This window comes from Pelodiscus sinensis, chromosome 1, assembly GCF_049634645.1.
Source record: "Pelodiscus sinensis isolate JC-2024 chromosome 1, ASM4963464v1, whole genome shotgun sequence".
In the NCBI taxonomy this organism is placed as follows: domain Eukaryota; kingdom Metazoa; phylum Chordata; order Testudines; family Trionychidae; genus Pelodiscus; species Pelodiscus sinensis.
Window position 1 is genome coordinate 324,137,101 of NC_134711.1, and position 14,760 is coordinate 324,151,860.

Genomic DNA, 14,760 nt, shown 5'->3' on the forward strand with positions numbered 1-14,760 from the left:
ACATGCATGTTCACGTACCTGCGTATCAGTGCACGTGTGAGTGTGCACGGACCTGCATATCGGTGCATGTGTGAGTGTGCACAGACCTGCATATGTGTGCATGCGTGAGTGTATATGGATCTGCTTATCTGTGCACGTGTGAGCGTGTAGGGACTTGTGTATTGGTGCATGTGTCAGTGTGTTCAGACCTGCTTATCTGTGCACGTGTGAGTGTGTAGGGATTTGCGTATCTGTGCATGTGAGTGTGCACAGGCCTGTGTATCTGTGCACGTGTGCATGCATGGACTTGCGTATCTATGCACATGTGCGTGTGCATGGACCTGTGTATCTGTGCACATGTGAGTGTGTAGGGATTTGCGTATCTGTGCACGTGAGTGTGCAAAGACCTGTGTATCTGTGCACGTATGTGTGCATGGACCTGCATATCTGTGCACATGTGAGTGTGTAGGGATTTGCGTATCTGTGCACGTGAGTGTGCAAAGACCTGCGTATCTGTGCACGTGTGTGTGCATGGACCTGCGTATCTATGCACATGTGCGTGTGCATGGACCTGCGTATCTGTGCACATGTGAGTGTGCATGGACCTGCGTATCTGTGCACGTGTGTGTGCATGGACCTGCGTATCTATGCACATGTGCGTGTGCATGGACCTGCGTATCTGTGCACATGTGAGTGTGCATGCCCTCAGGTGTGTGGGTAAGTGTGTGAGTCTGGTACTTCCTGGCCCTGACCCCTATGGCCTGGCATTCCAAGTGCTTGCTAGTTGGTGGGCTGCTCCCCCCACCGCTCTTTGTAACTTGCGTGCGAGGTGCAGCACTCCTCTGCCCTGCACGGCCCCCTTAGTCTCTATAACACGCTTACACCTCCTGAGCTGGGCCTGCTGGGCCAAGCGCCCTCTGGCTGCACAAGGCGATGCCTCCATCCAGGTACCTGCCCGGGACCAACGTGCTGGGCAAGAGCGCCCCCTGCTGGTCACAACCTCTCCCCCGCCCCAGACACTGGGCCCCCAGCCCAGCCAAGCACCCTCGCCGAGCCGCGAGCGAGCGAGCCCACCTGGCTAGCGTCTGGCGATCCATTTTGTAGTTGTTGATGAAGTTCATGTCCTGCAGCATGCTCAGGATGGCCTGCCGAGGGAAAGGGAGCGGGCAGCTGGCTGAGAGGCTGGAGGGGGCCAGGCTGGGCACAGAGATAACCCCCTGCACTGCTGCCTTGGTGTCTGGGAGGGCCCCGCCCGCGGGTCACGCCGGGGACTCTCCTCCCCGCTTTGGGACTGGAGCGCGGGGCACTCGCGTTAAACAAAGGCCAGCGCAGCCCCGCAGTGGACGGAAGCCTCACGCTACATTAGGGCCAGCTCCGAGCCCAGGCTGTCTCAGGTACTTACCTACGCCCATCACCGTAGCATCGGGCACCTCCTGGATTCCTCCTGGCACCCCTCGGAGGCGGGACAGTGCTAGAGATGGGGCCGAGGCCCCGAGCGATGCGCCCACGTGGGCAGAGGCAGAGTCCCACATCTCAGGGCCCTAGGCTAGCCCCTAAGCCCTGGCCCATCGCCCTCTCGGGCACCCAGCTGCCCACTGCCCCGGGCAGGACCCCGGCCGCCCGGCCCCGTGGGCACTGACCATGGGCGTGTCGTCCTCGGGCAGCGAGCGCGGCGTGTAGGTGAAATCGGCGAAGCGATAATCGATGTCTTCCACGGGGCAGATCCCGTCGCTGAGCAGCTTCTTGTATTCATCGTCCGAGACCTGCACGCCAAGCCACACCAACATGGCAGGGGGGCAGTTAGTGCCACTGGGGCAGTCCATGAGCTGCTGACCCAGAGTCTGCTCCCTGTTACACTGGGGGTAAACCCAGAGTGCCACCAAGTGGACAGCCCTAGGCTTGCCCCGAGAATGCAGCCACCTCTGGGGTGAAGCACAGCAACCCAGGCAGGAGGCCGGGAGGGAGGATTAGCCAGAGAGCCACAGGGTCCCCCACCCCCACCCCTACCCATGGCTCAGTGCAGCTCCATTGCCCCCCTGGGAGCCCCCTGCCCCTGACCTTCATGTGGTACATCATCATTTCGTTGGCCAAGTGGCTTCGGTACTGGGCTTCGTGGACCTTCTTGTAGAGCAGCGACTGGAGGAGGCAAGGAGAAGGCAATCAGGGCCCTGGGCAGGCTTGCTCCTACTGCCCTTGGCACTGCCGGGCCCTGAGCCCCGGCCTGCTGTGCTCAGCACGAGTCTTTCCATGAACTCAGGCCCTTCAGTCTCCTTGGGCCTCCCGGTTCCTCCCCGGCCTCTAGCCAGCTCTGCCTACATGCTGGGCTGCGCCTGAGCTCCCCTGCCCCCAATCCCCTAAGCTGAACTCCCGCGCACATGGCCAGGCATCGCCTTCCACCCCTCCTAGGCACCGAGTGGCGACCAGACTCACATGGCCCAGCTCCAGTTACATCTCTGCTCCCTGCTTATCTCCACATTCCCCCTCCCTTCTCTACCGCTAAATGCGGCTGGCTCAGGGGAGGAACCCCCCAGACAGGGCCATGCAACAGCTCGGGGCAGGAAGGGAAGAGAGTCTCGTGTCCAGGTGCAGGGAGAAGTTAGGCAGACAGGACACAGGAATCCACCCCTCCCCCCTCCAGGGCAGCCCTGCTTACATGGGCGATGCTGATCCCGCAGTAGATGGAGAAAGCCGTGGCCAGGTCCTCGTCGAACTTGCTGAACCAAGGCCCGTTGATCTTGTTGACAAGCTCGGCCACCCCGATGACCTCTGGAAAACCAGCAAGAGCTCAGTGTACCAGTGCCAGCCGGGGGGGAGAGGCCGTACAAGCCCCCTGCATTGGGGTTTGAAACCCCACTGCCCCAGATCCATGGGGACCCAGCCACACAGGGTCTGGGTCTGACCCGGGCGCTGATCCAGACTGGGACAGGGAGCCGGTCCCACCTGCCCCTCCATGTTGGTGACTCTCCAGTGACCCGCAATCTCCAGCACTGGGAGAAAAGGTCGAAGCCCCACGTGAGGCCAGCAATGGGCTGCCCAGAGGGTAGGGAATGGGGGTGTGTGTCCCCAGGTGGCACACAGTGAAGGGGAGGCCAGGAAAGGGAACAGGAACCAGGAGGAGGGGTTTACTCCCCGGGCAGCGTGCAGACACTCCACAGTGGGACTTGAACCTACGACCTTCAGCACCTGCTACTCCCATGCCACCTAGTCACACCAGCCTGCCATAGCGGAATTGACCATTAGAGGGTGAGTGCCCACAGGTGTGGGACTACCGGACACATGGCAGGGCTGGATCAGCTGTTTGTAGTTCTGGTGGAGGGGGCGTTGCATGGCAGTGGGCGGCTCTCAGCGGGCGGCTTGACTCATCAGTGCCAGAGCCCATGGCAGCGCACCAGTGCTGCAAGGGAAGGGTCCCGGTGGCGTGGCTGTTGTGGGGGGCCACAGTGTGGTCCCACCGCAGGGCGGCTGGCCAGGCATACAGGGTGCCACGTTATCAGGGTTTTTACGTGAGCTGGCAGATCACTGTTGCACCCGCTAGTGTGCGGTTGCCTCAAATTCTGTGCAAAGTGGGCCAGGTGAGCATGGTTCCTGCGAAGGTGAGCGTCTGCAAAACATTCTTCCCCCGCCCACCTCCTCCGGAGAGCCGCACAGCAGCACTGGCGCGGCAGGTGGCTGCTCCAGCGGGCGGGGTCAGCTGAGACGGTGTGGGGAGGGAGCTCTGGGGCCGCATGGTGGGGCAGGGGGAGGCCTGCTCTGGTGGCTGGGGCTGGGAATGGGACCTGCTGCATGGCTGAGGGGAGTGGGGTCTGCTTCGGCAGCCGGGAATAGGACCTGCTGCATGGCTGGGGGGGTCTGCTCCAGTGGATGGGAATGGGACCTGCCACATGGTGGTGGTAGTGGTGGGGGGGGATTCTGCTCCGGCAGCTGGGAACATGTGTGCTAATAAACAGGGTGCCACCGTGGCACATCCGAACCCGTGCACATGCCTCTATCTTGGTGCACAAGCCCAAACTCCCTCCACTCACGGATGGAAAATCTTAGCGGGAACCCTGCCGGTGAGGTGTCCAATGAAAACTCATGCTCGGCTGACTCTGTCTTGGCCAGTGGTTCCCAACCTGTGGTCCGCGACGGTACTGCAGGGGGTCCGAGGGAAGTTTGAAATGTTTGGATCAGGCCCATCGTGATCCTTGCTTCTTTCTTTTCTTTTTTCCCATGGGGGGCGGGAGGGGAGGCGGTCTCCGTGAAATTTTACTACATTGAAAAGGGGACCGTAACCACCGGTCTAGGCTGCTTGTGTACGTGTACGATGTGGGTGTGCAGAGTTACGCCCAGGGCTTTGGATTGCTATGCCACATGTGCTCTGTCTGGGCTGGGAGGGGCGGTTACTCCATGCCACACGGACAAAGGCTGCCAGTTGAGACCTGCGCAGCACCCAATGGCCCCTTGCCTGACAAGGACACACCTGGGGGCTCCGGGGCTCCTTGCCTAGAAAGGACAGAAACTGGTTTGTGGGTCATGTGACCAGCCCAGTTTGGGAGGCACCAGCACCCAGGAGAATGGGTTTTCCCTCCGCCTGGGCAAGGTGATAAAAGTATCCTGAGGCTGCCTGCGCCTTGTCTTCAATCCTGCCCTTGGCTCCAGAGGCACCACGGGGAAGGACGGAGGGCCCTGCTGACCCATCCTACCATAGGATGGACTCCAGAGACTTGTACGCCGGCAGTTTGTACCATCTCTGCTGAGCCTGCACCAAGAACTGGGTGATCGACGTCTGTGATGGATTCTCTGTAACAATCTCACTCTCGACCTTTTGTGTCTCTGACAACGGAGTCCCTCTGCCCTCTGTCGGCAGCACGCGGGTACCTCCCAGCGGCGGGCCAGGGCAGTGTGAGGCAGCCGGGGCTGCTTCTCATCTGCAGCTGCTCTGACCGGTCACCAGGCTCCTCTCGGAAATGAGGAACCAAGAGCCGGGGGGAGGTAGCTGCAGACGTGGATGAGGAGGCTGCATAGGGCCTGAGGGAGGCTGCCCTAGGCCACATGTGGTCAGGAGCCACACTGAGGCGACCCAGACAGGATCCCCGCGGTCTTTGCTCTTGCACGGCCTCTGTGCCCGCCACACTGAGGGAGCTTTGCCCATGTGCCGTGGCAGCGTCCGGGGAGCCACGGCCCAGCACCGCCCGGGCTCTCACCATGGTTCTCGTTCTTGATGGGGAAGCAGAGGATGTTGCGAGTCCGGAAGCCGGTGCTGTCGTCCACCCCCCGGTAGAAGAGCGGGTGGGAATAGGCGTCCTTGATGTTCAGGATCTTCCCCGTCGTGGCCACGTGACCCGCGATGCCCTGATCCGCCGGGATGCGGATTTCGTAGCTCTGAGGGGCGGGATTGACAGAGATGTGGGTCCCACACTGTCCAGCCCCCCCTGGCCCAGGCCCCCTACATGCCCATCCCCGTACAATCCCATAAGAATATAAGAATGGCCAGACTGGGTCAGACCAAAGGTCCATCCAGCCCAGTGTCCTGTCTGCCGACAGCGGCCAATGCCCAGTGCCCCAGAGGGAGTGAACCGAACAGGTAATGATCAAACGACCTTTCTCCTGCCATCCCGCTCCACCCTCTGACAAACAGAGGCTAGGGCCACCATTCCTCACCCACCTGGCTAACAGCCATTGATGGACTTAACCTCCATGAATGTATCGAGTTCTCTTTTAACCCCTGTTATAGTCCTAGCCTTTACAACCTCCTCAGGCAAGGAGTTCCACAGGTTGACTGTGCGCTGTGTGAAGAAGAACTTCCTTTTATTTGTTTTAAACCTGCTGCCCATTAGTTTCACTTGGTAGCCCCTACTTCTTATACTATGGGCACAAGGAAATACCTTTTCCTTATTCACTTTCTCCACACCACTCATGATTTTATAGACCTCTCTCCTATCCCCCCTTAGTCTCCTCTTTTCCAGAGACTAATCCCAGCTCCTGGGATTCAGTCCCACTGTGTATCTTGGACCCTGTCCCTCCCCACCTTTGTCTCCAACCCTCGTCCAGCCTCCTGGTCCCAGCTGTGTCACTCCTGGCCTTCACACAGCAGTACCTCAGCCTGGCCGCCGGCCCCTCCTCTCCTCCTCGTGACCAGCCAGCCCTGGCTCCAGCTGGCCCCTTGGGCCTCACCTCGTCCTCGTGCCACTCCATCCTCCTGGGCCTGCCTATACTACCGTCCCCATGACGTCCCCACAGCTGCCTCTGGGGAGGATTTACCTCATCATCCACCACGCCCCCGTCAAACACCTTGGCCACCAGCTCATGGCTGAACCTGTCCAGCAGGAAAACCGAGCATCTGCAAGAGACAACCAGCCCCACCGCGGCGGCTCAGTCAGATCGCCACAGCAACCAGGCATCCATAGCGACGCAACCCCTCTAGTCACAGGGCAAAGCCCGTGGAAGGCTGACAAACAACCCCCATTGACTTCCCTCAGCTTTAGACCAAGCCCACAGCCTCTGGTTAGCACAGCTCCTGTTGGATTCTTTGAGCCAGTCCCAGGACTCTCGGGGCTCCCTTCATCCTGCTCTCTGGTGGTGGGCTCCACAGGCCTGGCCACATTACAGCTGGGGAACAACGTTCGGCTTTCCTCAGTTTCCCCGATGTCCCTTCCAGGCAAGCTGTTCTTCATTTGGCTGTTCTTCCTGCCCTAAACTACACTGAGAAGCAGCTGCCACGCTCTGTCCCAGAGGCGGCTGCATTTCTGTGGTGGACAGTGACCCCTTTGCACAGACGTGAAACACTTCGCGGCCATGTGAGATACAATTAGTGTAACCCACACTCCTATTGGGTCTGGTTCACTGTCCCATGTGGTGGCACTTAAACCACTTACAGAGAGCGAAAGACTGAGCTTGCTCTACAGCCGGAGCTGAGCGCTAGCTGGCTTTTAGCTCAAGCTGTAGAGGCTCATGCACTAAGCTCCAGGGCTATGTCTACACTCGGGGCTTCTTGCGCAAGAAATATGCAAATGAGGCGAAGCGTGGAATATCGCCGAACCTCATTTGCATACTTAATGAGCCGCCATTTTTGCAGAAGAGGCTCTTGCGCCAGAAGGAGCTGTCTACACGGCCCCTTCTCGCTCAAGAAAAACCCTCTTGCGCAATGCCACTACGCTGATTATTTTCAGGAATAACGGCATTTCGCAAGAGGGTTTTTCTTGCGCAAGAAGGGGCCGTGTAGACAGCTCCTTCTGGCGCAAGAGCCTCTTCTGCAAAAATGGCGGCTCATTAGGTATGTAAATGAGGCTCCGCGATATTCCACGCTTAGCCTCATTTGCACATTTCTCACGCAAGAAGCTGTGACTGTAGACATAGTCCAGAGGTCCCAGGTTCGGTTCCACCTGTCCGCGTTACATCAACGGGTTTGCCAACAGCAGCATTATACATATACATTTGTGAACGGCATGTTCCTCTAGTCTGGTCCTCTCCTGTGGCTTTTCTCGTGGATGGGGGGTGATCTAGTTCCCCTGTCCCCCCCCCAAAAAAAACTAGGGAAATTAAAACATAAAAACTGCACTTCCTGTTATATTTACAAATGCAGACACTTGACAAGGGGAAAATATAAGATTGTAAATGTGTAACCTTAACTCTGCCCCTTGAGACACAAACCTTTCACATTACCCCTAGTCCTTGTGCAGCTGTATCATTCTGCTGCAGTCTTTAGTCACACATCAGCTGTTCTGTGGCACCATAGGAGCCTCTCTCTGGGACCCAACGCTGCATGAGGCAGGAGCCAAAGAAAACATGTGTCCCCTGAGCCCTGCGTAGGCTGCATGGGGCTGAGTTTTGCTCAGCTCTAGTCTCTGCCTGTATTTCGTGTGAATCAGGCCCTCTGATGACCAGCCTTGGGAAGCCCTGTGTTTGTACCTTTGTGGGGTTGGGGATCTCAGGCGGGGGCCTCTGTGCAGCAGGTGGGTGATCTGGCTGGTGACAGGACCCCCCGTGCCCCTTGGGGCTGACTTCGCTGCTTCTCCAGGCCACAGGGTGACAGGGAGCTCAGCTGTGATCCTCTCCTTGGTCTATGCAACGCGCTGGAGGGAGCGGGCAGCTGGGCAGCGGCGTTCTAAGTGCGGCCCATGCCCGGAGTAGGATCTGTCCCAGGCCAGACCCAAGAGAGAGCCACCCTGATCAAAGAGATCAGGGCCCGGCTCCTCCTGAGCCGGGGGGAGTCTAGCACAGCAGCTCTGCCAGCCCGGCTCTGCTTCAGACAGGGGGATCTGAGAGGAGAACCAGGCCCCGTCGCCACGCTCAGGAAGTTGGCAGGTTTGCTGCCTTATAGGAGCGGCGGTTCCCGGAGCACGTCCCAGCCACAGCAGAGTCCCAGGACCGTAACCCCGGCGTGCATACACCCATGGCTCCTTGGGCGCAGGGGGCACCCAAGGCAACTCCCGCCCTCCCCGGTAACACCCCATGCAGAGCAGCCCCCGGCTCACATTTCGGCGTTGCTGAGATTCCGGGCTTCCGTGATGATCTCCTGGAGCAGCACCGACACATCGTCTGCGGGGGAGAAGCGGATGGTTTGGCAGCTCAGACCAGGCCCAGGCAGCGTGGGCAGGGGGACCAGCGAGAGCACACAGAGCCGCCCACCTCTAGGCCTGAGCCCCCTGCCCCTGAGCACAAGGCCTCCCCAAGGGACAGCCCTGGGACCAGAGCTGGGAGTGACCTGGGGTCTTGGCACAGGGGCACCCACATCACCCTGAAGCTGGAGCTCTGGGGCTAGGCCATGGCCCTGGCCACCAGCCCCATACCGAGTGCATCTCTAGGATGCCAGGCTGTGGCTTTATGGTCTGAACACACCAGGGTTCTAATCCCAGCTCTAATGCCAGTTTCCTCCACAGCGAGTCACTGCCTGGCCCCTGCCTCAGTTTCCCCATCGGGACAGGGGGACAGGGCTGCGGACCTACTCCGCAGGGAAACTTGGTGAGATGCTCAGAGGATCGCGGAGGGGCTATGTAAACAGTGTGATGGCCAGACTGCTCATGGTAACACCAGGGCAAAGCCGGAAGGGCATCACTGGTAGCCTCATGGGGTCACTGAGAGCAGAAGTGAGCCTTTAGCGTCGCTACATGGCCCTGATGCTCCAACTCCATCCTCTGGGCACATGGGCGTGGCTCTTCGCCACCCCCGAGGCTGACTAGAGCAGAGTGAAGACATCTGGGAGCATGCAGCCAACTTGGGGCAGCCATGCGGGAGCTGGGGAAGGACACGAGCCAGCTAAGAAGCGTGGTAGCCAGAGGATGAGATGCCTAGTGGTTAGACACAGCCTGAGACCTGAGGGGAATTCTCTGCGGACTCTGTCATGTAGGGCAAGTTGTTTCACTACGTCATTGCTTCCCGCCTCAGTTTCCCCTCTGTGAAATGGGGATAATGATTGTGCCTGGAGCCTGGGCAGGGCACTGCTGCATGAGAACAACCCTAGGCTGGGCATGCCAGGAGCAAAGGTCCCCCGTCCAATCCCTGGTCAGCTGGAGGATCGTCTTTCTGCTGCTGAGGGGGGCTCCAGAGGGCCTGTCGCATCACCCTCTTCTCCCTTCGGCTGGGGATGGGGCCTGAGCTGTGAAGAGCAGGGGCAGGGGCAGGGGCAGGGGCAGGAGCTAGCCGAGCAGTCAGAAGCAGGGCAGAACCGACCCACCCCTCCCTGGATGTTCAGAGCCAGGGGGTGGTTCATGGCCTGGCACAGATGGGGCTGAGCTCAGCCGATGCAGACTCCTCCCAGCTGGACATGCTGGCCCGGTGCCAGAGGGGACCCGGATCGCCCGGCCCAGGGAACCCAGAGAGCCAGGTCCAGCCCCGCCCCCAATAGCTGTACAGCCTTAGAGCCGAGAGCCAGGAACAGGTGTCAAGGGGTTGTGATCCTGGCCCCATATGGCTGAATGGGGGCTCAGGGCGCAGCTAGAGAGGGGCGTCCCTGCACAGGGACTGCTACCATGCGGCCCCTTAGTGGATAAACTCAAGCCCAGCCAGCCCCGTGCCTTAAGCCCACAGGAAAACACCCGCATGCAATGGGTGCCGGTGGCCCTGTGGGAAACAAGGGAGGGGTTCTCAGCCCGGCCTGCACCGGGCGCTGCCCCTGCCACGACCCCTTTCCCCGAGGCTGTGGGCTGGCGCTCACAGTGGCAGGTGCCTCCAAAAGGCCCAAGATCCCAGTGTGGGGCAGCACTGACGCCCTCTGGGGCAGACGGAAGGCAAGTTGGTCAGGGACATTTTCGGGGTCAGGGCTGGGTCTCTGTGATGTGCCGTAGTGGGGGAGGTAGATGGTGTGTACACGTGTGTGTGTGTATGTACAGGGGATCTATGTGTGGAGGGGAACTGTGTGTGTGTGTGTGCGTGTGTGTGTGTGTGTGTGTATAGGCAATCAGGTGTGTATGCATGTGTGTGTGTGTGCAGGGAATGTGTGTGTGCAGGGAATATGTGTGTGCACAGAAATGATGTGGACGCATTGGAGAGGGTCCCGCAGAGGGCAACAAAATGATTCGGCTGGAGTACATGATCTACGAGGAGAGGCTGAGAGATTTGGGATTTGGGAACAGCCTTCAACTTCCTGAAGGGGGTTCCAAAGAGGCTGGAGAGGTTTTCAGTGGTAGTGGTGGTGGTGGTGGTGGGGGGGGCGGCGGGCATCACGATGAGCAATGGTATCAAGTTACAGTGGGGAAGCTCGAGGTTTGATATTAGGAAAAACTGTTTCCCTAGGCGGGTGGGGAAGCACTGGGATGGGTTCCCCAGGGTGGCGGTGGAATCTCCATCCCTAGAGGTGTTTAATAGGGATGTCAACGTGTAGTCGACACAGTTTATCCGTTAACCCTATCGACAGCACGCACTCCCCCATCCCTTGCTGCCTGTGATACAGAAGCAATGAGGAGTAACAGTAGTTCGAATTAGGAGCTTTAATTCGAACTACCTAGCCCGTGCTGTGTGGTCTGAGGTCTCTTCCAGCCCTAGGATTCTATGACTTTAAGTGCATGAGTGCAGGGATCTGTGTGCGCATGCGTGTGTATGTGCACAGGGAATCAGTGTCTGCACACGTGTAGGGGATCTCTATGTGTGTACATGTGTGTGCATGGAATCTGTGTGTGTGTGCATGTGCAGGGGATCCATGTATGCATGTGTGTGCGGGATAGCCATGTGTATATGCATGTGTGTGCAGGATATCCATGTGCATATGCGTGTGTGTGCAGGATATCTGTGTGCATATGCATGCATGTGTGCAGGGGATTTGTATGTGTATGTGCCTGCACGTGAAGGATATCTGTATGTGTATGTGTGAGCAGGATATCCATGTGTATATGCATGTGTGTGCAAGGGATCAGTGTGCACATGCGTGTGCAGGGATCCGTGTGCACATGTGTGTGCAGGGGATCCGTGTGCACATGCGTGTGCACATGCGTGTGCAGGGGATCCATCTCAGGGCGTGAGAGGGAGATGCTGCCCTGTAGTGACTGCTCTGCAGAGAGGACAGGGAACACTCTTGCTCCCAGCTCGAGCTGCCGTAGCTCCAGTGCTGGGAGCTGGATGTCGGAGCGCAGAAGCCAGAGTTCTGGGCCCAAGGAGCCTTGCCTGTCTAATGCCTGCAGAGCGGCAGCCTTGCATTTTTCATGGTCCCCTGGCCAGTCCACTAGGATTGTGGCTGTTTAGAGGGCCCCAGCCTGGCACCACCAAACCTGGGCCAGATGAAGGCCCAGACCAGGAGGAGAATGGCTCCATGCCCCATGCCCCGTGTCCCAGCCGTCCCATCTGGGAGTCGGGCGCTCACAGACTCCATGGCCTGTAGGAACAGAAAAAGCCACCTACCCAAGTGCGTAAACAGGTTCTTAGCCACTTGCAGGAGCGCCTGGGGGGGAGAAGGGAAATCTGGTTATCTGAGTTCAGGACCGGAGTTAATTAGACAAATCCGCTCCCCTCCCCCCGCCATCCGCCTGGGCTCAAGCCAAGCTCCCCTCCGGCTTCCTGCCTGTGACCTACGCAGCCTCCTCTAAATCCCCATGGTTCTGCCTAATTAGCCCTCATGATCTTCCCTGAGCACCTGAGCCCCCCCCGTCTCAGGGGCGGCGACATGCCAGCTCGCAGCGCGTGACGGCAGCAGGGCCAGAGACGGAGCAGGTGCACAGAAGCCTGACGAGCGAGCTCTTCCGCCGCGGCGTTAGGGCAGCAGTGGAGATCGGGGCCCTACGGGGCCAGGCGCTGCACATAAGGAATGTGAGCCGGTGCCTGTCCCGGGGATCTGTCAGTCTGTGCAAAGGGTGGGAGGGGAAACTGAGGCATGGCGCAGGACCAGTCTGTGGCAAAGCTGGAAATGGAACCCAGGTCTCCTGGCCCCCATTCCCTGATCCAATGCTTTAGCCGCTAGGCCTCACTGCCTCCCCTGCTGGGCGTTCCGAGGAGCACACAAGAAATGCACCGAGGGCCGTCGGGCGGTGAAGGGACAAGGATGCTGTCCCAGAGGATAAGCTTGGTGTGCTGTCGTTCAGAGAAGTCCCTGCCTGAACCAGCCCCGTTCCTCCTATCAAATGGATACTGGACATTTCTGGCATCCCATTAATCCCCCCTCACGCACCCTCCCCCTCCCCCTCCCCCTCTCTCCCTGGGAGCAGCAGCCATCCCTCGGGGCAGGAATCATTCCTGGCTGGGAGATGCTCCTCTGTCAGGCATCAGGTCCTGCCTGCCGATGCTACGCCCCATAGTGCCACTGGAGGGAGCCCTGAGCATGGCATGTGTGTGGCAGAGCTGCGGGGGCAGGGCAAGCAATCCACTTCTGACACTGCCACGAAGCGGGATGGATGCACCAGGCGACAGGTGTCGGCCTGGCTGAGTGTGTGAAGAAGAGCGGGCCAGTGTGTGCAACCAAAGCCAGAGCCGGCCTGTGCGACTGTGCGAGATCTCCAGGTGCGTTAGTGTGCAAGCCCACGAGGGTATCCGCGCGTGCGAGGCAGCACCTCACCGCCGGCAGGCTGGTGTTTGCCTGGGTGCACCCGTGGTGGCAGGTGCAGCCATGTGCCGTGGCATGCAATAGCGTGAGAGGAAAGGTGCAGTAAGTGTGCGTGACCCAGCACGTGCGTGTGCATGCACGAGTGTGCCGGGGTGTGTTCACTAACCCTGAGCAGCAGCAGGTCCAAGCCCCCAGGAAGCAGGGCGGGAAACAGTTTTTCCCATCCTGCAAATATCGTGAAGAGTTGGCAAATTTTCACTGACTTTGGACAAAAAGTCAAAACCAAGCGCTCTTGCAAATCGCAAAACCAAAAATGTTTCGGCTTCGGCCAGTCCCAACGGCTCCGTTCATGAAGGAGAAAGGAAACATTTCTTGGGGATTGCCATGGTGCTGTCTGTCACCTTTCCTCCTGTGAATGAGCTTCAGCCTCAGAGCAAAAAGCTGGTAAACGGGGCCGTTTGGGTTGTTTCCAAACTTTTTTTTTCAAACTTGCTTCCAGTTGGGAGATTGGCTAACACAGAGCCCGTTTCTGAAGGAGTTCAATAAATCAGCCTCTTTTTGTAAAAAAAACCCCTTTTGTCAAAAAGGTCCTGACCAGCTGGCTCCCGGAGCAGGCTAGGACGAAAGCTACCCACTAGGGGGCAGCGCTCCGCATACAGCCTGTGACTCTCCTAGAACTCAGGCTTTGGAAGTTTGTTATAGATGGGGACAAGTGGCTACTCCCCAGCACCAGCCAAACTGAGACTAGAACCCAGCCTCCTCCCATCCCCTTCGGGGGATGCTGTACCCACCCTCTCTCTCCCCAGGAATCACTGAGGCCGGTGTTATTATTGAACCCCTCTGCCTGGGGGAAGCGGAAGTATGAACAGGTGCCATCAGGGCTGGGGGAGGTGAATTACATCCTGGCCAGGGTGCCCATGCACAGGGCGCATTGTACAATGGCCAGCATAGGGCGCTCATGACACAATCTGCCTCCATGCAGAATAAGCACCCGCTTCCCAGCAGGCTGTGCGTGCTGCATGCTGTGTGAATACGGTCCTCTCCCCCAGCAGCCCCATGAGGGGAAGCATTGCCTAGTGGTTAAGGCACTGGACTAGGTTACCAAAGATCTGAGTTTAATGCCTGACTGCTACTGACTCCCTAAATGACCAGACACAAGTCACTGTATTTCCATGCCTCAGTTTCCCATCCGTAAACCGGGGCTGATGATTGTCGTGTCTAATTATAGTCAGCCCCTGCGGGCAGGGACTGTCACTCAAAGTGTGTCCAAGCAGCGCCTGGCACAGTGGGGACCCAGTCTGTTCTGGGCTGCTGTCCCTTGGATCTGCTTCCAGCAGAAACCCCTACTCCTCGCTTCCCTCCCCCACCTATGCCCTGGCCCAGGAGCAGGATGGTGCCCAGAAGGACTCAGGACTAAGCACTAGCTCTGAGCCCTTCTAGGGGGTCACCGTGCCCAGCTCAGCCTCCCTGGGAAAATACTGGCAAAAAACCAGCTTGGCACTAACGTCAAACAGCGTGGCCTGATGCTTTGGAGCGTCTTGGCAGCTTTAAGCCTCGTGAGACGTTCCTGCTGATGTGTCAATGGACGGCTGCCCCCTGCTGGCTGGTGCCAATGTGCATATAGGCTGCTGCCTGCTCCTGGATGGTGCCATTGTGCGTATGGACTGCTTGCCCCCTGTGTGTATGGACGGCTGCCCCCTGCTGGATGGTGCCAATGTGCATATGGACTGCTGCCCCTGCTGCATGGTGCCACTCTGTATATGGCCTGCTGCCCCCTGCTGGATGGTGCTGATATGCATATGGACTGCTGCCATTATGTGTATGGACTGCTTCCCCCT

At 58.7% G+C, this 14,760-nt stretch overlaps 1 protein-coding gene across 2 annotated transcripts in view; it reads right to left on the reverse strand.

Moving 5' to 3' along the window:
- The window catches only part of PDE2A (phosphodiesterase 2A), a 362,760-nt gene that overhangs the window by 13,556 nt on the left and 334,444 nt on the right, over positions 1-14,760 (reverse strand). For both annotated transcript variants that reach the window (XM_075919627.1, XM_075919628.1), the window contains 8 exons: positions 11,788-11,827; positions 8,433-8,496; positions 6,220-6,298; positions 5,163-5,340; positions 2,633-2,745; positions 2,038-2,115; positions 1,620-1,742; positions 1,054-1,124 (listed from right to left, as the gene is read on the reverse strand). In XM_075919627.1, the coding sequence (XP_075775742.1) occupies positions 1,054-1,124; positions 1,620-1,742; positions 2,038-2,115; positions 2,633-2,745; positions 5,163-5,340; positions 6,220-6,298; positions 8,433-8,496; positions 11,788-11,827 (746 nt within the window). The remainder of the gene's footprint in view (positions 1-1,053; positions 1,125-1,619; positions 1,743-2,037; positions 2,116-2,632; positions 2,746-5,162; positions 5,341-6,219; positions 6,299-8,432; positions 8,497-11,787; positions 11,828-14,760) is intronic.